The sequence below is a fragment of the Cetorhinus maximus genome, chromosome 2 (assembly GCF_964194155.1).
Source record: "Cetorhinus maximus chromosome 2, sCetMax3.hap1.1, whole genome shotgun sequence".
Taxonomy (NCBI): domain Eukaryota; kingdom Metazoa; phylum Chordata; class Chondrichthyes; order Lamniformes; family Cetorhinidae; genus Cetorhinus; species Cetorhinus maximus.
In genome coordinates, this window is record NC_135880.1 from 115,515,683 (window position 1) to 115,537,019 (window position 21,337).

Consider the following 21,337-nt stretch of genomic DNA (forward strand, 5'->3'; position numbering starts at 1 on the left):
ACCATTACTAAGACCACCTATTTCAACATTGGTAAAGTCGTCCAACCCCACCTCTGCCTCAGCTCCTCTTCTGCTGAAACCCTTACCCATGGGCCGAACTTTTTGTCCCACAGGCAGGCGCGTGCCCGACCCGAACGGGAGAGAAATAGTGCACGGTGACATTGGGCGAGCGTCCTGACGTCATCTCACACTCTCACGATCCTTTGGTCGGCGGACGTGCGCGAGAAGCGGCAGCACACCCACTGACAATTAAGAGGCCAATTAAGGCCCTTAAGTAAATAATTAAGCTGCATTTTTCACTGCTCTCTCAACCATTCGGCCTTTGCATTTTTAACGAAACCTCATCCACGGGCAGGATGAGGTTTCCAACGCTTACTAAAAAATCAATAAAATTTTTGAACATCCTTTTTTACGCGTCCCTCTTCATGTGACTGAGCCACATGTGGGAACATGTTTATCTCACATTTAAAAAGTTTATTTTCGTATTTAAAACCGCTCAGCTCCCTGAAGCAGCTCTGTGCCTTCAGGGAGCTGTCAGTGTGCGCCGCCCCGCGCATGTGCACACTTTAGCGCACACGCTTCTCCCGCCCCCATCCCTACGCTGAAGCTCTTAGCGTGCCTTTTACGCTGGCTGGCCATTAATTGGCCAACCAGCCAATCACGGACGGCGGTCAGTCTCGCGGCCGTTCCCGGGCTCGCCCGCCGTGCCCGCCCGATTAGGGGAAAATCCTCCCCCGTGTGTTTATTACTTCTAGCCTTGACAATCTAACACATGCCTAGCAGGCCTCCTGCTTTCTACCCTTCATAAACCTGAGGTCACTCAAAACTCTGGTTCCCATTTCTTTACTCTCACCAAGTTACCCTTTCACGAAGTTCTGATGAACCATTAACCTTTGCTCACTGACCTACATTGGCTCCCAGTTAAGCATTGTTTCCAAATCCCTCTCTTGTCGATCTCTCTGATCTCCTCCAGTTCCACAAGCCCCCAAGATATCTGTGGCAGTTCAAGATATCTGTGGCATCTTGATCACCCTCGATTTTAATCACACTACCATTGGTGGCTGTGCCTTCAGCTGCTTAGGTCCTAAGCTCTGGAATTTTCTTCTTAAACGTTGCTACCCCTCTTTCCTCCTTTAAGACTCTTGTTAAAACCTATCTAATTGACAAAGCTTTGGTCACCTGCCCTAATACTCCTTAGGTGCTTTGGTGTCAAATTTTGTTTTATAATGCTCCTGTGTAATGTGTTGGGACATTTTATTTTGTTAAAGGCACTATATTGCTGTCGTTAAGATGTGCTCTTGCACGACCATACAACAATCTTAAGGGGATCCCGAAATGCAACAAACAAACCATGCAAAACAAAGAAAAATTAGAGAGAACCTAAGTAGTACTTAGCAAAGTACAAAACGACACTTCTGAAAAATTAGGTATTTTGACAAGTCAACTCTGCGCACCCTCCTCCTGATGCACTGCTCAGCTATTTAAAGAACAAAGCAGAAGAGCACACATTGTTAACAAACAGATCACAGTAACTAGTTACGTTGATTATTGCAGGTCCTGATACATTATGGGCTTAAAGACTGCATTTAAAAACAAGTTCAGACTCTCTCCCAACTCTATTTGTGTTCAAAGCAAATGACAGTTGCCATAGGTAGGCCTTCATTTGCCACAATTTGGAACCTGTATTCTTATGTGTGCCTTGATTGTGGGCAACAAGCCACAGGATTAACAATTGTCCTTTTACTGTGACATTATAGTGGCCCCCACTATAAACTCTGTTCCCTACCAAATCCATTGCCTGTCCTGGCATTTCTCCAGACTGAAAATGATTGCTTTTAATCTTGATCTCCAGTTCAACTCAGAGCTGTATTGCTGACCTCATAAACTGAGCCCACTTCCACTTTCATAACATGGCACACCTCAGCTCCTGTTTCAGCCCCCTCCTTGCCTTTGTCACCTCCCTATTCAACTATTCCAAAGTTATCCTATCCAAAATCATAACTTTCCAACATCAGTAAAACTTCCACCATATCTAAAACTCTGTTACCTGATCTTCTCCTGCACCATATCCTACTCATACATCACCTTTGCACAAAAGCAAAAAAAAAATCAAGAAACTAGCAATAAAAATAGAAAATCTGAGGTGCACAAGTAGGAAAATCTGCTGTTAGGATCTGAGTGCTGTAATCCTTGTAATTTATGTAATTCTTTGATGATGAAGCTATTTTGTTTTAGCTACTCAAACAACATTTTAATAAAAATATCTTACATTTTCAGAGATGTTAGCGTAACCAACATAGTTGAATTAGTACATCAAGTGTCCATGGGTATGAAGTACTTGGAAGAGAAAAACTATGTTCACAGGGATTTGGCTGCGAGGAATGTTCTTCTTGTAACTCAGCATTATGCTAAAATCAGTGACTTTGGCCTGTCGAAGGCCATAAACTCTGAGGAGAATTACTACAAGGTAAGTCATAAGCAAATCCTTTTCTGATTTCAACCATTCCTAAATATCATTGATGATTACTCATTTCACTGACTTGAATTCAAATCTCTGTGTGGCATAATGTGAAACCTACAGTAGCTTCTGGCTGGTTTGAAAGTTTATCAATTCTTGGAGAAAACTTTTATATTCTGCAAACTGAGGTATTTCTCACTTGTGTAATGGATCAGTCACCTTTAAAGAAGCATGCCTGTCTATATATATGCATTTGAATGTTTTGAGTTTATATTTGCAATTCCTCCACAGTTATGCCCCATGTGGCTTTGCAGTTTGCCCAAGCCCTATATTCTAGCGTACACAGCCTGCACCTCCTGCTATAACTTCATTTGCGTCCCTGCACCACCCCTAAATCCAACTTCCTCCAACTCCATTTTTAGTGATGAAGCTTTCAACTGGCTTGATCTTAACATTCTTCTACCCTCTTCTAAAACTCTTCTGCTTTCTGCGCTGTAACAATTCTCCAAATCTGTGATTTGCTAGCTTTTTACCAATCTACGAAGACCTCCTCTGAACCTATTCTTTTGACCTTGCCTTCAAGCACTTTCCCAGCTCTTCTCCTACCACTGCTCAGTATCTACTTTGCCTTGGGTGCTTAGGCTGTTGATTTTGTGTTCAACCCAATTCAGATTGTAAAAATGGGGTATAATGGGAGATTGAAAAAGACCACAAGGAATAACCAATAAAGGAAATGAAATACTCATCTTAGTCTCGTGGTGAAAGTGAGCCCACTTTTAAGTTTCTAATGAAGGCACATTGGATTAAGAGTTCATCTAGTCACTAAATGTAATATGTTCCATTCACGAACATCAACGTGTCTCATATGGGCTAATGATAATCTTATTCTATACTCCTGATCAGTTGAGTCCCTGAGCACACACTGCTACCATCTTCATTTCTCAGGTTAAACAGCGGCAATGCGAAGAACATCCCATTCAAAATAATTGGTGCCCAGGAACAATGTTATGCAGCAATAAAATGCAGCATAGAAAAATAAGTGAATATTATGATACTGCGTTTTATTTTGGTAAGAATATTGAATGCTACAAAATCAAAACAGTTCTTCTTTTCCTTTTAAATTCATTATAGGCCAAAAGTACAGGCAAATGGCCAATTAAGTGGTACTCACCAGAATCCATTAACTACTTCAAGTTTTCCAGCAAAAGTGATGTCTGGAGTTTTGGTGTGATGATGTGGGAAGCATTTTCCTATGGCATGAAGCCATACAAAGTAAGTTTCCTTTCCCTCTAATACAATATAATATTGTTGCCACTGTCATGCCAGTGCACACCTCCACCAACTGCAGTGTGGTCCTGAAATCAAAGGTGTCATAGAATACTGGGTTGTCGTAGTATTATCAAAATCGGTGTTGCTATTTATAACAAATATTGTAATAAATTGAATTATTCTTTAGCCTTTTTATGTAAGGTTCACACACATGAACAATGTAGGAACATACAATTGGGACTAGATAATTCAACCCCTCAAGTGTGTTCCACCACTCAATGAGATCATGGTTGATCTGTGTCATAACTCCGTCTATCCACCTTAGCTCCATGTCTATTAATACAGATGACTGGAAAAAAACCTGTCAGTCTCAGATTTAAAATTAGTGATTAAACTAGCATCTACTGGTTTTTGTGGGAGAGAATTCCACACTTGTACCACTGATGGTGGCTAGGCTGGGGTGATGTTAGGCCCTTCTGCCCTCAAATCTCCAGGCTGTGCATCCCGTGGCACTTTGCCAAGAGCACTTCCCCTCCACCAAAACATATAAATTCACACCTTCAGGGTCCATGTCACAATCCAGGAGTGGGTTCCCTATGTGGGCCCCAATAATCCTAAAACCAGTACGTATTACCCTTCAGAGCACTATTAGCCACCATTCCCTTGATTGGCATTTGCCAGACCAAGGTAATGGAAACTCTTGGGCTTTAGTGCCCTTGCTTTAAGGTCACAACCTCTATATCATTAGCCTCATTTGGGTGAGTGTGGGTTCTACCCCCGCCCCAAACATAAGCCAAAAGAAATTCCTAGGCCTTGTTTGAGGCCCTTGTGTTATACTGTCATGTGAGTGATGGCTTGAAAGGCCAATTGTTCTTGATCCCATTGCTTTTGTGAAAATATTTGTTTTGTCAGATTCACTGCACAGTCTCCCGCATCTTTCTAATGCTATAGTTTAGGCAAAATTAACTGTTAGCATTATTAAAGGTTTAAAGCACTTCTTCAAAAAGAGACTGACATCATTTTCACATAAACCCAATTGACGTTTCCTTTTTGTCAAAATATATAAAATATCAAGCATCATCAGTTGATGTCAACGTATTAATTATAGACATCCTTTTCGTAAAATTATTCTGTATCTATGTTTCTTTATCACACAAAACTAATGGTGTAGTAAATATGTAAATAGTGAAAACACAGAAGTGCTGTTATATAAACAATCTGTTAGCAATGCCTCAAGCAGAACTGTTAAATAACTTTTTTTAGTGGTTGGTTTCATACAAGATGACTTAGCAGCTCACCCCCCTGAGAGCTGGGTTGGCAGATGAAAAATAGGTATCATGTACACAGTGGTACATTTTGGGTGTCTACCTGCCTAGGAGGCCACTGTGCTGGCACTTCTGATATGTAATTCAGATGGGGGATGAAACTTAGGGTTCCACCAAGTTCTGCTGCTTTTTGCCCAAAGGCCAGGTTTCTTGTGCTTTTGTCCTCCTCTATTCGGTGATCACAGTTCATCATAGGAACAGGAGTAGTGTGCCTACTTAAGGACCTTCTTTTTCTAATACCCTGTTTCTTCTGTTCTGTTAGCTGGAGAAAAGCAGTTTTTAAAACACAAAGGAGTGTTAGTTGGCTCATCACATGACCTCTCTCACCAACTGATCAGTTACCTGTATATGGTCACAGCAAGTTGATTCCAGGTCCATGGTTTAGACATAAATAGATCCTGGCTGGACAAGTTCATTTCTCATTCAGGGTCCATTGTCCCAAGTAATTGCATCTGATGGCTTTTTCCCCACGTGGCTGAATACAGAGGTGCGGCCTGGGTATTTTGTGAAAGGGTCAGGAGATATGGTCTTTCACGTTCCTCCAAGGTGATTGTCTTTGTTGGGTTCTTCTAGACATGCTAACTCTGTGTTTAATGACTTTGGAATTTGTAAGGTACAACTATGCAAATGTTTTATCATCTGTGAAGCTGCTGTTTTAAGTCACTGCAATGGTGTTGTTCAGTCTTTTAAAACTCAATCAGTCATTTCAGCCCAGTAAATATAAAGCATTGCTTTATAACACAAGTCTGTTTCACTATTCAATTTGATCTCAGCTGACCTGTTCCTCAACTCCATTTAATCACTTTTGCAACATATCCCTCGATTGCCTGATCTAACATGAATAGTTATTTGGTAGTACAGAACTTGAGTATTGCTGAAAAAAGAGCCATTTTTTGTCAAAGCTTTCCATCTTGGATTCATCAGGACAATTCTCAAGAAAATAGCAATATCAGGGAAAACAACGTATTTACACTCTATGAGACGAGAGTGCTGATTGGTTGACAAGTAGACTCTGATTGGTAGAGGTATTGCCATGAGAGTGCGCCAGTGGAAAATGACTGACAGTTAACTGCCAAGTATCGTTTGAAATTTAAACCAGGCAGCTTGACCCTGATTGGTCAAGACATTGCCTTGGGGAATGAACCAGCAAATGGCTATCACTTATTTTGTTTAGCTGAAACAGGCACAATGTGTGTACATGTTCTTTCTGTCTGCGAAGAACAGGGTCCTGTGTATCAATATATGTAGCTTCCAGTACTCACAAATGCACCACCCTACAAGCCCAACTGTCAATCTTAAATTGGCTGTTAGCGTAATTCTTAGCACACTGAGCATTGTTTAGCAAATGTTGTCCAATCGTGGAATCACATCAAATATTGGACACTGTGTTTTGAGTTTTGCAAGCACAGGCTAGTTGGGTATGACCTGTACCTTGCCTGCTGCGAGCAGCGGAAGGGACATGCTGTTTGATATGATCCGCCAGTCTTTGGGATGTGCTAATATAAATAATATTGATTTCAGTCTTGAGAATTTCAATTCATCCAGCATCCAGGACCTTTTGGGGGATAGAGTTTTAGACTTCCACTATGCGTGTGCAAACATACTCCCTGACTTCACTCCTAATTGGCCTAATTTGAAGGTTATGCCCCCTTTTTCTGGATTCCCCCACCAGAGGAATTATTTTCTCTGTATTTACCCTACAGAATCCTTTTATCACTTTAAGGGCCTCAATTAGGTAACCACTCAATTTTCTGAACTCAAGGGAATACCCACCAAGTTGATGCACAGTGTCCTCATAATTTAAACTTTTCAGTCCTGGTACTATTCTGGCGAATTTGCACTGTATCTTTTCCATGGCCAATTTATTTTTCCTGAGGTTTAGTACCCAACACTGAACACCGTACTCCAGATGGAGTCTGACCAAGGCTCTACACAACTGAAACATCAATTCTTCACATTTGTGTTCCAACTCCTTTGAGATAAAATCCAACATTCTATTAGCTATTTTAATAAAAAGAGAAATTGCTGGAAATACTCAGCGGCCAGAATTTTGACGTTGGCGAGCGGGGATGGGCCCGACACGCCGACATGTAAAATGACACGCGGTGACGTTGGGCGTGCGCCCCGAAATCACCGTGCGTCACTTAGATCTTTCGTTCAGCTGGAGGCAGCTGTGTGCCCACCGAATTGTCAAAGGCCTGTTAAGGCCATTAAAAAGCCAATTAAAGTAATTAACAACACTGCCCGTCCAACCTTAAGGTTGTCGGGCAGGCGAAGAGCCCAAGTGGCCTTCGCGTTTTTCAGGAAACCTCATCCATGGGTGGGAAGAGGTTTCCTGAAGGTTTAATTAAATAAATAAATAATTTTTGCACAATTCATAAACATGTCCCAGCTCATGTGACACTGTCATATGTGGGGACACGAGCAAATAATTTTTATTTTTCTTTGTTCAAAATTTCAATATGTACTTAATCTCCCTGAGGTACAACTCAGGGAAATTTCTGCGCCCTTTCGCACAGAGCGCAGGCTCCAACTCTCTCTCTTCCCCCCCCGACCACACAGGTAGCGCTGAGCACTACTGTCTGTGCGTCACACTGGGCGGGCCAATTAAGGCCAGTCCACATAAAATGGCGGCACGGAGCCAATCACGGACGGCGATCGGCTCCACACCCGCTCCCGACCAGCCCACCTGACATGGGGAAGATCCTCCCCAGCAAGTTTGGCAGCATCTGTGCAGAGAGGAACAGAGTTAACATTTCAGGTCTGTGACTTTTCACCAGATATGGGAAAGGATTTAATTACTTTTTGTTACTGTGCATTCTATTTTCGTGATTATTTTTTGTATTTACACACCTCAATCTCCTTACTCCACTGCACATAGTGAGAGATGGTGTTGTCACTGGACTAGTAATACAACAATCCAGACTATTGCTCTGGGACTTGGGTTCAAATCCCTCCCCATGTCAGCTGGTGGAATCTAAAATCAGTTAATAAATCTGGAATATAAAGCTAGGTTCAGTAATGGTGACCATGACAACTATCATCAGTTGTTATTAAAAGCCCATCTGGTTCGCCAATGTCTTTTAGGGATAGAAATCTGCCATAATTATCTGGCCTGGCCTACATGTGACTCCAGACCCAAAGCAATGTTATTGACTCTTAACTGCCCTCTGAAATGGCCTAGCGAGTCACTCAGTTCAAGGGCAATTAGGGATGGGCAACAAATGTTGGCCTTGCCAGTGCCACCCACATCGAGGAAAGAATAAAAAAAACTCCTAGATTCTCGCCATTAAGAAAATATTCTGATTTTTCTCTCTGAGATCCAAAGTCGATCGCCTCACACTTTTTGACATCAAACTTCATTTGCTGTTGTCTTTCGACTGACCTGGTATATGTCTATTTCCTTTTGCAAATTCCTGCTCTCACCCTAAACAACTTACAGCCTCCTATGCAATTCTCTATTCCTTCAACTAAATCCATATATATGGTCCCAAGCTGAGCATCTAGTACAAATCCCTAGGAAATGCCTCTTGTCACATCCCACCAAATCAGAGAGCAGTCCCTTATCCCTACTCTACCTCCTAACAGCCACCAATTACCAACTCATGTCACAAAGTTATTTCTAATTCCAGGCACTTTCAGTTTTTCAAATGATAATTTCTGGGGAATCTTATCAAATACCTTGGAGGTCCATTTAGACAACATCCATGAACAATCCCCTATCCACCATGATCGTGACCTCCTGAAAAATCAGCTAGGTTACTCAGATATGGCCTACCCTTCTTAGATCAGCTCATACTTTTACATATATTCATTTACTCTGATAATAGATTTCAATAACTTCTCCACAACTGATGTTAAACTGACAGGATTCCTGGTTTCTCTCTTCCTCCCTTTGTAAATAAATTGAGTAATATTTGCAGTTTTCCAATCCAAGGGCACTGTCCCTGAATTTAGAGAACTTTGGAAAATTATGAATGTGCTTTCCTCACTAATTCTGGGCTTGAAACTATCAAATGCTGGTGCTTTATCTATCTTAAATTCATTTTTCTCCATTACCATTTTCTGCTCATATTAAATCTATTAAGTTCTTCCCCTTAACTTATCTTTAGGTTCATGTGTAAAACTAGCATTTTGTTCGCTACCTCCACTGTGAAAACTGATACAAAAGGCAGAATTTAATGTGGGCGCAGCAAAATCTGGTGGCACCCCTGCCGACCCAATCTCTGGGAGCCTCGATGGAATAAAGTTCCTAATTAACAGCAGGTACCCTGTTGCCAGGGATCCTGGCTGCCCCGAAGTCATTTAATTGCTGCGCTGCTGGATACCCTGTCCCCGAGAGCTGCATGCTGTCCAATCAGACGCTGGCATCTCTGCAGTACTGGCAGTGCCACTGGGAGTTACACAAACAATTTTCTCCCCCAAAAACTAGGAATTATTGAGAAAACAATGATCTGCCGATGATCGAGCATGAATACCAGACTTGGTGTCATCTAGTGAACCTTCTTCCACACCTTAAGATTGAATACCATAAACAGGTTTGTTTGTTCAATGTATTTGCTTGCAACTAAAGAGCCTGTGTACGTCTTTGATTTGTCTGCAAAGGGAATGAAAGGCCAAGAAGTTGTACAAATGATCGAATCGGGTGGACGACTGGATGCTCCAACCAGATGTCCTGCTGAAATGTATGAATTGATGCGAGAATGTTGGACGTACAAGTAAGTCCTTTCCCCTTGTTTCAGTTGAATTTTTAATACAGAATAAAATGTTACCTTTTTTAAAGCAATGTTATTCAGACTTTTGGCGGGATATTACACAACCTTCGCTTTAAATCAAGTTGTTTTAGACGTTGCTGATTAAGTAGGATGAAATGCTTCTCCTTTATCCTCTGATTTGATTTATGGAATTGGTGGAATTGGTTGCATGATACAAAACTTAAGCATATTCTGAACTCATGAGGAGGTTAAATTTTCAAAAGTTAATCACTCAAAGGGTTTATTCATAGTTACACACATTTTCCTGTGTGATGTTTAGAATAATAGCTAAAGTGTTCAGGTCAAATTCCTTTGCCATTTTAAAGTCAATAACGCATTTGGAATAAACGGGTTATTGATTTTATTAAAAGATAGGTTTCACCTGAATGTTAGTAATGAGGAGAAGAATCTCTAACTCACTGGGCAAAATTTTGCCCTTGTTGGGCAGGCTCAGCGGGGGCGGTCAGGAAGCCGACTACTGCCCGCGATTAGGGCTGGACCGCAATTTCACACTGGCGGGCCAATTAAGGCCAACCGTAAAGTTGGACGGGCAGTGAAAATTTTAAGTTAATTAATACTTTAATACCATTAATAGGCCTTCTAATTGTCAGCGGGCGCGTTGCCGATTCCCACGCACGCCCGCCAACTGAACTATCACGCAATTGTGCGTTGACACTGGGACACTCGCCTGACGTCACCGTGCGCCATTTCATGCTCGAGTGGGTCGGGCACACGCCTGCCTGCTGAGGTGAAAATTCTGTCCACTGCGTATTGAACGTTCAGTCCAATTTTGAACCTCAAATCTCTCAAAAAAAACAGGAAAATGAAGAAATTGTACGCTAAGCTGCCAGTGGGAATTTTCCATAGAAAAATTAAATGGAAAGTTTTATTTGTTGCTTGTGAATTCCTTTGTGAAATGACTCTATAATCTCAACACAGATCTCAGTGGGCATGGGCCCAAACCATACTGGAAATTGGTGGCTGATTAAGATGGCCTAGATCAGCTGCTGGTGGAACAACTGCTAGATTAACTGTTCTATCAGCTCAAAGTTTCCTCATGTGGCCACCTATGGCCGCAGACACTAGGCCTAAGAGAGTTGGTCAGAAATGCTCCCCAGACCGTTCACTGGCAAAGAAGCAAGGCAGCATGAACCCATCTCTAGTAAAGCTGCATCAATCAATGTTCAATTCAACATCTCTACATGGCACCTTTCATGTAGCAAAGCAGGACAAGTTACTTTGCAGAGAGAGCAGTGGAACACAGCACAAGAATTAGGAGCAGGAGTAGGCCGTTCAATAAGATCACGGCTGATCTGATTGTGACCTCAACTCCACTTCCCTGTGTGCTTTCCATAGCCCTCAACTCCCTTATCAATCAAAATTCTTCCTTACTCAGCCTTGATCATATTCAATGACGCAGCCTCCACTGCCCCCAGGGAAAGAGAATTCCACAGACTAATGACCCACTGAGAGAGAAAAAAAGCTCCACATCTCAGTCTTAGATGGGAGACCCTTAATTTTTAAACTGTGTTCCCTAGTTCTAGGCTCCTCTACAAGAGGAAACATCCTCTCAGCAACTACCCTGTCAAGTACTCTCAGGATCTTATATATTTCAATAAGATCACCTGTCATTCTTCTAAACTTCAATGAGCATAGGCCCAACCTGCTCAAATTTTCCTCAAAAGATAACCGCATCATTCCAGGAATAAGTCGAGTGAACTTTCTTTCTTTTGCAAGGAGACCAAACTGTACAAAATACACCAGAAGTGGTCTAACTAAGGCCTTGTACAGCTGAGGGCAACACTTCCCTATTTTTATACTCAACACCCCCTTGCAATAAACACCAACATTCCACTTGCCTAATGAATCACTTGCTATACCTGCATAACTTTGTGATTCATGTACCAGGACATCCAGATCCCTCTGTACCACAGCATTCTGCAGTCTCTCTCCATTCAAATAATATACTGCTATCCATCCTGCCAAAGTGGACACATTCACATTTTCCCACATTATACTCCATCTGGCAAATTTTTGCCCACTGACTTAGCCTATCTAAATTTATTTGTTGATCTTTTATGTCCTCTTGACAACTTACTTTCCTACTTATCTTTGTGGCATCTATAGCGATCATTTATTCGGTCCCTTCATCTAAGTCATTGATATAGCTTGTAAATAGTTGAGGCCACAGCACTGATCATTGTTAATAATTCCATTATTAACAGTTTGCCAACCCAAAAATTACCCATTTATCTCTACTGTCTGCTTCCTGTTAGCTAACCAACCCACTATCCATGCTGATATGTTACCCCTTACACCATGAGCTCTTATTTGCATAGTAACCTTTGATGTGGCACTTTGTTGAATGTCTTTTGGAAGTTTACATACACCACATCCACTGGTCTCCCATTATCCATCTTGCTTGTTAATTCCTCAAAGAACTCTAACAAATTAGTCAAACATGATTTCTCTTTCACAAAACCATGTTAACTCTTCCTGATTGTATTATGGATTTCTAAATGTCCTGTGACAACCTATTTAATAATGAACTCAAGCATTTTCCCTAAAACAGATGTTAGGCTAACTGACCTATGGATTTCTACTTTCTGACCCCCTCCTTTCTTGAATAGAGGTGTTAATTTAGCAATTTTCTAATCTGCTGGGATCTTTCCACAATCTAGGGAATTTTGGAAGATCACAACCCATACATCTACTATCTTTGCAGCCACTTCTTTTAAGACCCTAGGATGCAAGCTATCAGCTCTAGCGGACTTCTTTAGTTCTAATAGTTTTCCCAACACCTTTTCACTAGCAAGTGTGATTGTTTTAAGTTCCTTCCTCCCTTTTATCTCTTGACTTTCAATTATTCTTGTTGTGTCTTCAACAGTGAAGACAGATATAAAAAACCTGTTCCACCATTTCTTTGTTTCCCATTATTAATTTCCCAGTCTCACCCTCTAAGGGACCAGTGCTCACTATAATACTCTTTTCCATTTTAAATACTTGCAGAAACTCTTACTATCTGTTTTTATGTTTCTAGCTAGCTTTCTCTTATACTCTAATTTTGCCCTCTTTTTTTTTAGTCATTCTTTGCTGGTTTCTAAAATCTGTTCAAACTCCTGACCTACCACTAATCTTCTCAGCATTGTACACTATTTCATTCAATTTGATACTATCCTTAACTTCCTTAGTTAGCCACAGAGTGTGCATCCTTCTCATTGAGTCTTTCTTTCTCGATGGAATATATCTTTGCTGAGAGTCATAAAATATCTCCTCAAATATCTGACACTGCTTTTCTACTGTCCTATCATTTAACCTATTTTCTCAGTTCAGTTCAGCCAAAGCTTTCCTTATACCCTTATAATTGCCTTTATTTAAGTTTAAGATATTAATCTTAGGCTCACACTTCTCAGAGGGGTTGTTAATGTTTTATGTGAAGTATTTATTGCAGAAAGTGTTTTAAACTTGCCTGTGTGATTGTTAGCAGTTCAAGTCAATTTCCAACAGCTTTCTCTGTACTTTGAAGCTTCGGCTCAGCAGTCTGCAGACAGTGATCTTTATCGGGCCTGCAGCTTTCCGGAGGCCTCCATTTAGCCTGGGTATGGGTTCTGACATCTCCACTGGAGGCAACTGCTCTGAAGAGGAAGGGAGGGCTAGAATAAGGAGGAGGCCAGAAGTGGACAATCAACCTCCAGGGGAGCCACCTTTGGGCGGCCAGGCACAGGAACAAGGGGCGCAGGTCCAAGAGGTAGTCCAAGGTGGAAGGGGCCGAAGAAGTCGCCACTATCCTGCTGCCAGGCTATACAGGCGGTGAAGCAGCTACCTCAATATGACTGAGGTGCAGTGCCGAAGGAGGCTCCGACTGTCAAGGGAAACAATCAACTACATCTGTCAGATGATTGGCCCTGAGATCTGTACTAACTGTGTGGGCAGACACCCCATGCCAGCAGCTCTGAGGGTCACAGTTGCCCTCCACTTCTAAGCATCTGGCTCCTTCCAGGGCTCGGCGGGTGATCTTTGTGGTGTCTCCCAATCAGCTGTCCACACTTGTGTCAAACAGGTTACAGACGCTCTGTTCAGGCGTGCATTGATCTTCATCCACTTCCACTGCGATCAGGCAAGTCAGGCACAGCGAGCCAGAGGCTTTGTGGCTATTCCTGGCATCCCCCGTGTCCAGGGTGCTATAGACTGCACACATCAAGGCACCAGCAGGTGAGGCCAGTGCCTTTATCAACAGGAAGGGCTTCCACTCCATGAACGTTCAGATAGTGTGTGATCACGGGATGCTGATTCTACAAGTCTGTGCAAGGTACCCAGGACACCTACATCCTCAGACACTCCCAGGTGCCGGGGCTCTTCAGTGCTCCAGCTCGGCTGGATGGATGGTTGGTGGATGACAAGGGCTATCCCCTCAGAAGGTGGCTCATGATGCCTCTCCGCCATCCAAGAACAGAAGCTGAGGAGTGCTACAATAGGAGCCACGCCTCCACAAGGGCTGTGGTGGAGAGAGCCATCGGTCTTCTCAAGATGCGCTTCTGATGCCTGGACCGCTCAGGGGGCGCACTCCAGTACCCCCCAGATCGCATCTCTGTGATAATGGTAACATGCTGCGCTCTGCACAACCTTGCGCTGGAAAGGGGTTGACGATGAAGACCTTGACACAGTGGATGCGGCTGCACATGATGAATCCAGCAGTGGCTCAGAGGATGAGGAAGCACAGGTCAATGATGAGGGGCAGTACGCCACCCGCAACTACACCAAGGAGGCAGGGACATCCGGGACACTTTAATCCAAACATTCAGCTAGCTCCACACACATGGATCAGCAGGACCAGCATTGCGTGACACATCCATATGCGGCACTTAAGTGCTACATCTTCCACCTCATCAGCTGTAACTGTACAGAAACATCAATGTCCACTCAAACACTCATGATATGTCTGTGAAACAGACAAATGCAGCACAAAGGAAACACCCTCAGCCATGGTCACATATGTGGACTTTATTGCCACCAAAAACATGAAAAAACGTAGCTATGACGTTCGCAAACAAAAATTCCCTAATCTAGGGCCAACAGAAAATCACCAGTGACATACCCGTGGAGTGCCTAACGTGCCTTATGCTTTCGTTTGCGGGTACTATGTCTTGGTGCCGCCCCATCGCTCGGAGTGGCTTGTGAGACAGCCTGCTGACTCTGCTGTCCTGTTGGCCTCAATGACCTTGGCGGACGTCTCTCTGGCCCGTGGAGCCTGTGCTGGCCCCGACTGGGAGGGAGTGGCCAGTTCCAGAACTGGCACCTCCCAAGTTGTTGCAGCCTCAACAGATGCAACGGTCACTGGCAGAGGGGCGGAGGAGCTGCTGCCCTCACCCGGAACGCCCTGAGAGGAGCTCGCAGCGACGACAGGCAGCTGCTGCACCAACGTGAGGTCACAGTGGACCTCCCTGCTCACCGCAGATAGATGGGCACCGAGCTGGGACACTTGGTGCCCAGAACATCTCCCACATTGCCATTGACCTGTGGCCATTAGCGCTGTGAGGGTTTGCAGGTCAGAGCGTAACCCAATCAGAAGATTCTCAATCTGCTGGAAGCCCCTCTCCATGAGAGTCGCCAATCTCTCAATGGAGGAAGCCTGAAGCTCTGTCCTGAGGTTCATGCCATCACTGACACTCTGCCTGGATTCCTCCACCACAGATTCCAAGTGAAGCACACCCTCATGCAACCCTGCTAGATGCTGCCACGCACCCGGCCACTTGTCCTGCAGCTGTTGCATGGCTGACATCTCCAGAGGCACATCATCACTGCCCGACTCAGCATGTGCCTGGTCCCCTGCAGTCCTCCAGCTGTTGGCACCATCGGCACTCTCTGTCCGTGCCATCTCCTCCAGCGATAGTGAAGTGCCCTCACCACTGTGCCCCGGGACACTAGCCGACGTTATAATCCCCACCGATGTGGTAGTCGCTGCGCTGGTGCCTGGCTCGCTGAAATGATGTGATGCAAGTGCCAAGTGATGCCCCTCCGGTGTGAAGGGGGTGCTCTGGGCTTCGTGCTGGCGGCCATGCGGTGGTGATGCTGAAATTAACAACACAGTGCATCAGTTAGCGTTCAGTCAGTAACACCTTTCATCCCTTTCCCCTGCAGCCTCATAAGTCACTCATCCTTCAAGAACCTAAGGAGACAAACATTGGTGGGGTGGTAAATAGCCAAGAGGAGGCCCAAACATTACACGCGCATGCAGACAGGCTGGTCAGATGGCCTAAGGAACGCCACATGGAATGTTATGTGGATAAGTGTACGGTTAAGCACTTGGGCAAGACAAACAAGGTACGGGAATACGAGCAATGGTAGGACGGTGGGAAGTCACGACGATTGCAGGGACCTTGCTGGGCCTGTTAAGGTAGCAGAACAGGAACATAAGGCGTTTAACAAGGTCGAAGCCAGACTTGCCTTTATTAGCCGAGGAATAGAATGTAGGAAAAGGAAGGTCATGTTGCAAGTGCAGAAAACGCTGTCGAGGCCACAGCTACACCTCTGCGTTCAGTTGTGACCTGCGCTTCATGGGAGGGATGGCATTGGAGTGGGGAGAGTGCAGAGGTTCCTGACCTGGATGCATGCTGGCCTGGAGAGTTGGAGTTATGAGGAAACATTGCAAACACTTGTGACATTTGCCGTGGAGCACAGGAGATTGACAGGTCACATTATTGACCTTCATATTGTTATGAGGGGCATAGACCGGGTGGACAGAAGGCAACATTTCCCCTTGGCGGAGGGATGACTAACGTGGTGGCATTTATTTAATTTGAGTGCCATGGGGTTGACAGGTGAGGTGCTGAGGACCTTTTGGACAGTAATGTGGGATGCACTGGCTGAAAGGGTGGTGGAGGTACAAACCCTTCTAAGATGCAATAAGTCTTTGGATGTGCAGCAGCGATGCCTTGGCATGTTAGGCCATGGGGATAGTGGTCAGAAATGGGATAAGGCGACTTTGGAAGGTGCTAGAGACGCGCATCCTCAAGGGGCCGAGGGACCTTTGTGTATGACCCACACATCTGACTGTATCAGTCTGTGAGTGAGCAGTGTTGCTGCATTAATGATTGCAGCACTTCATCAGTGCTTTGGATGGTGGGGAGACAGAGTGGATGGCAATGGCCGCTGCACCCCAGCCTCACCGACACCTGCCGACCTGGCCGCCTGCCTCCTCCCCAGCTCCATGGCCTGTTCCTTGAAGTGGGTGAAGTGGTGCAGTATGGCCTGGCCACCACCAGTGCACAAACGCTCCTGGTTGTTGTGTTCGGTTTTTGCCTGCAGAACAGAGAAGTCCATTTATTGGGGCTGATCGCTCATGTACTCTGCACGTGCACGCCGCACCCCAACCACAGTGGCCCATCTGAGGCCTCCAGTGCCTCCTGTGCACACTACTGGTGATCAGTCACCAGAAGATAGTACGGCTGCTCCCAACCCCCTCCCCCAACGGCCACCTTGGACACATTCGACGTCCATCACTTTCAATAACACACGGGTCTTAGTGCCCATGGCAAGGAGGCGCAACTAGGTGCACCTCGCAGATGGCTCTTGGCCACGACAGCTTGAGGCTCCCTTTCCACCATCTCATTACCATCAATAAGACATGTTTTGGAGTCCTGAGTATGTGTCTAGCTGCGTCCCCTACAGGTTGTCCCCAGACTACTGAAATGCGACAAACACCAACATATGCTGCGGGGAAAACCCATCGTCTCATCAACCACTAAGGCTGATGTAAGCATGGTCACTATCTGTTTGCCCACCCAGCGTGCACCAAATGCCCAATACAGTAACAACACTAAGGCTACCTGCTGGGTTAAATGGCCAAGGCCGACATGGTACTCACCCTTCCAGAGCGCAACAAATCATTGAAGCGCTTGCGGCACTGGGTCCCTGTATGCTGGACAGCATCTTGGGAGCTTACTACCTCCATCACCTCCTGCCACGCCTGCTTTGTTACGTGGGGGACCCTCCTCCTCCCATCCTCTGGAAATAAGACCACCCGACATTCTGCCACCTTTTCGAGGAGGGCAGCAAGGCAGGCATCAGAGAAGCGAGGGGCACATTGGCCCCCCACTGGCCTACCCTGTAACCTGTCCTCCTCCTCTGCCCTGCCCTCCTCCGGAGCCCGCTGTGCAGACCCCCCGCACGGGTCGCTGGCCATGGTGAACAGCCTAAAGGAGGCTGCCTGGTCTTTCTTTATACAGACTGCCGGTTCCCAATTGGAACTGGCGGTCTGTGCACGGCCACTTCAAATTTGAAAATCCCGCTGTCCACGGGACTCTGCAACGCGCTGGGCGGGCCTTAATTGGCCCGCCCACCTGCCCATGCAAAATGGCAGCACGGCCCATTTCGCTGGCGGAGATCAGCTTCGCGCCCACCACCGATTGGGCCGGGCCCGCCCGCCCGACAAATATAAAATTCTGCGCATGCTGTTAGTGGATCTATAAACTACTACAAGGGACTTCTTCCCTTTGCTGTTTCTTCTCTCCACCCAAACTGATTATATATCTTGATCTTCTGAACCACGGCCATCTCGCTCCACTGTACTAATGCTACTTAATTAACAGAGATACCCCACCAACCTTCCCTAGCTTTCTAAGTTTCCAAAATGTCAAATACCCTTGAATATTTAAGTCCCAGCCTTGGTGTATTCTTGCAACAATGTCTCTGAAATGGCTACCAGGTCATACATGTTTATTTCTATTTGTGCTATCAATTCATCCATTTTGTTATGAATGCTGTGCTCATTCAGATACAGGGCTTTTAATTCTGTCTCTTTACCATTCTTGCAAAATCTGGCCTTATCTGCTGTTGCACTTTTAAGTTTGTACACTCTGTCCTTTCCCCCATGCTCTGGTTACCATTACCCATATCGCTGCCCTGCTCTATTGCCTTGTCCTTTCTCTTTAATTTACTGCATCTTCCCTCATACAATCTCTCTCACCCGCTATTTAATTTAAAGCTCTCTCTACCGCCAAAGTTATACGACGTACCAGAACACTGGTCCCAGCATGGTTCAGGTGAAGTCTGTCCCAACGGTGCAGCTCCTGTTTTCCCCAGTACTGCTGCCGGTGCCCCATGAATTGAAATCCATTTCTCCCACACCAATCTTTGAGCTGCGCATTCAACTCTCTAATCTTATATACCCTAATTCGCTCATGGTTCCAGTAGTAATCCAGAGATTATTACCTTTGTGGTTCTTTTTAATTTAGCCCCTAGCTGTTCATAATCCCTTAGCAGAACCTCTTTCTTCCTTCTATCTATGTAATTAGTACCCATGTGGACCACGTCAACTGGATCCCCCCTGAATCCAGCCCTGAGCAGATGTCCAGAACTCTGGCACCAGGCAGGCAACACAACCTTCTGAACTCACGTTGCTGCAGAGAACTGTGTCTATCCCCCTGACTATGCTGTCCCCTACTACCATTATTTTGCTATTTACACACTCCAATTGAATGGCACCCTGCACAACAATGCCATGGTCAGTTCATTCATCCACCCTGCAGCCCCCGCTCTCATCTGTACAAGTTATCTTGAAACTGTTTGGCAATTGCAAGGGCTGAGGATCCTCCGCTTCTAATTTCTGGATCCCCGTACCTGCCTCACTCACAGTCACACCCTCCTGTCCATGATCAGGGACCATATCTAAAGTACCTAACCTAAGGGGTGTGACTGCCTTCTGGAACAAAGTGTCCAGGTAACATTCCTCCTCCCTGATGCATCATAATATCAGAAGCTCAGCCTCCAACTCATTAACTTTAAGCTGAAGTTCCTCAAGCTACAGACATTTGCTGCAGATGTGGTTGCCATGGATCACACTGGTGCCCACCAGAACCCACATTCTACAGCTGCAACATATCGCTTGCCCTGCCATCCTTATTTTGTTTTAATTAACTAATTAGTTAATTATTTTATTTGTTATCTTTTAATTAATACTTTTAGTCCTGCTCGGATGTCTTGAGGCGCAGTGAGTAGCACCCTGCCTCTGAGCCAGAAGCTCTGGGTTCAAGTTCCACCCAGGAATTGATGGCCAAGGAAGATACATTCATAACACAGCCAAACAGGTTGAGTATCAAGTTGTACATATTTCCAATGTATACCAATGGCAGGCAGTAAGAGTGGGAGAGATTCCTGGTTAGCCATGTGATGTAAAGAAATTGGAGCCCCTACCATCACCATCCAGTTCCAGTGTATAACATGCATGTAAAAGTGTATGTTGTCTGGGCAACTTGAACTTCTTGGGGGCTGGTTGGCAGTTGGCTGGACAGCCGGTGCGGATCAGATTGGTGCCAACAGCATTGGATTCAATCCCCATTCTGGCTGAGATGGATACAGGACCTGCCTCCTTGCCCTGCAGTGGAGGTCATGGTGCTGTGGGTCAGACCTGCTTTCGGACAGAGAACAGAAGAAGAAGTCGTCCTGCTTGTGCTCATATTGTTATTATTTTTATTATTTCAATTAATGTTATACTTACCCCGATTAAAATTCCCTAGCCTAGAAAAGAAAAAATACTCAACAACCAATCACCTTCTTTCTTGTGATGTCAGACTTCAATCATCTTTAGAATGCTTTGAACCCACGGACTCACCCTGCCCCTCCCAAACCTCAGCTCTTCAAACCCTCACCACTGTCTCCAAGTTACCCTGTATTGCTGGTATGCAAGTTGCCTCTTTTACATCTACTAGAGGCTGAAAAAAGGTAGAAAAATGAACACCTCTTTCCGCCTCCACAATGAATTCCCACACAAAGCAAATTCCTGACTTTGCACTTGGTCTACATCGCAGTTAGGCATAGCCTTCTCTCCGTGCATCCCTTTACTCCACTGAGCACCAATTAGGAAGTAGTAAAATCTTAGAAGAAGAAACAAAGGCACAAAGAAGTATTTGAGAATCCTTCTAACAACTCTTCTTGGACAGGGGACGAATTTCTTTAGCGGTCCTCCCGTTCATCGCACCTTACGTCTGGTGGAAGAGATTGGAAAACATTGTGACCACTGTCTAAGTTGCCTTTCTGGGGTTTCTACAATTCTTCACCTCACATTCTATGAGATTTTTTTTTAATTCTGTCGAATAATGTGGGCATCGCTGTCTAAGCCAGCATTTATTGCCCATCCCTAATTACCCTTGAGAAGGCAGTGGTGAGGCTCCTTCTTTAACCACTGCAGTCCATGTGGTGTAGGTACACCCACAGTGCTGTTAGGAAGGGAGTTCCAGGATTTTGATGCAATGACAGTGAAGGATATATTTTCAAGTCAGTGTGGTGTGTGGCTTGGAGGGGAACCTGCAGGTGGTGGCATTCCCATGTGCCTGCTGCTCTTGCCCTTCTAATTGGTGGGGGGTTGTGGAATTGGAAGGTGCTGTCGAAGGAGCTTTGGTGAGCTGCTGCAGTGTATCTTGTAGATGGCACACACTGCTGCCACTGTGCGTTGGTGGTGGAGGGTGTTAATGTTTAAGGTGGTGGGTGGGGTGCCAATTAAGCAGGCTGCTTTGTCCTGCATGGTGTTGAGCTTC

General features: G+C 44.9%; 1 protein-coding gene across 4 annotated transcripts in view; it reads left to right on the forward strand.

Moving 5' to 3' along the window:
• Positions 1-21,337, forward strand: part of syk (spleen tyrosine kinase) — a 177,997-nt gene that overhangs the window by 149,966 nt on the left and 6,694 nt on the right. For all 4 annotated transcript variants that reach the window (XM_078568677.1, XM_078568698.1, XM_078568693.1 and 1 more), the window contains 3 exons: positions 2,278-2,467; positions 3,590-3,730; positions 9,658-9,770. In XM_078568677.1, the coding sequence (XP_078424803.1) occupies positions 2,278-2,467; positions 3,590-3,730; positions 9,658-9,770 (444 nt within the window). The remainder of the gene's footprint in view (positions 1-2,277; positions 2,468-3,589; positions 3,731-9,657; positions 9,771-21,337) is intronic.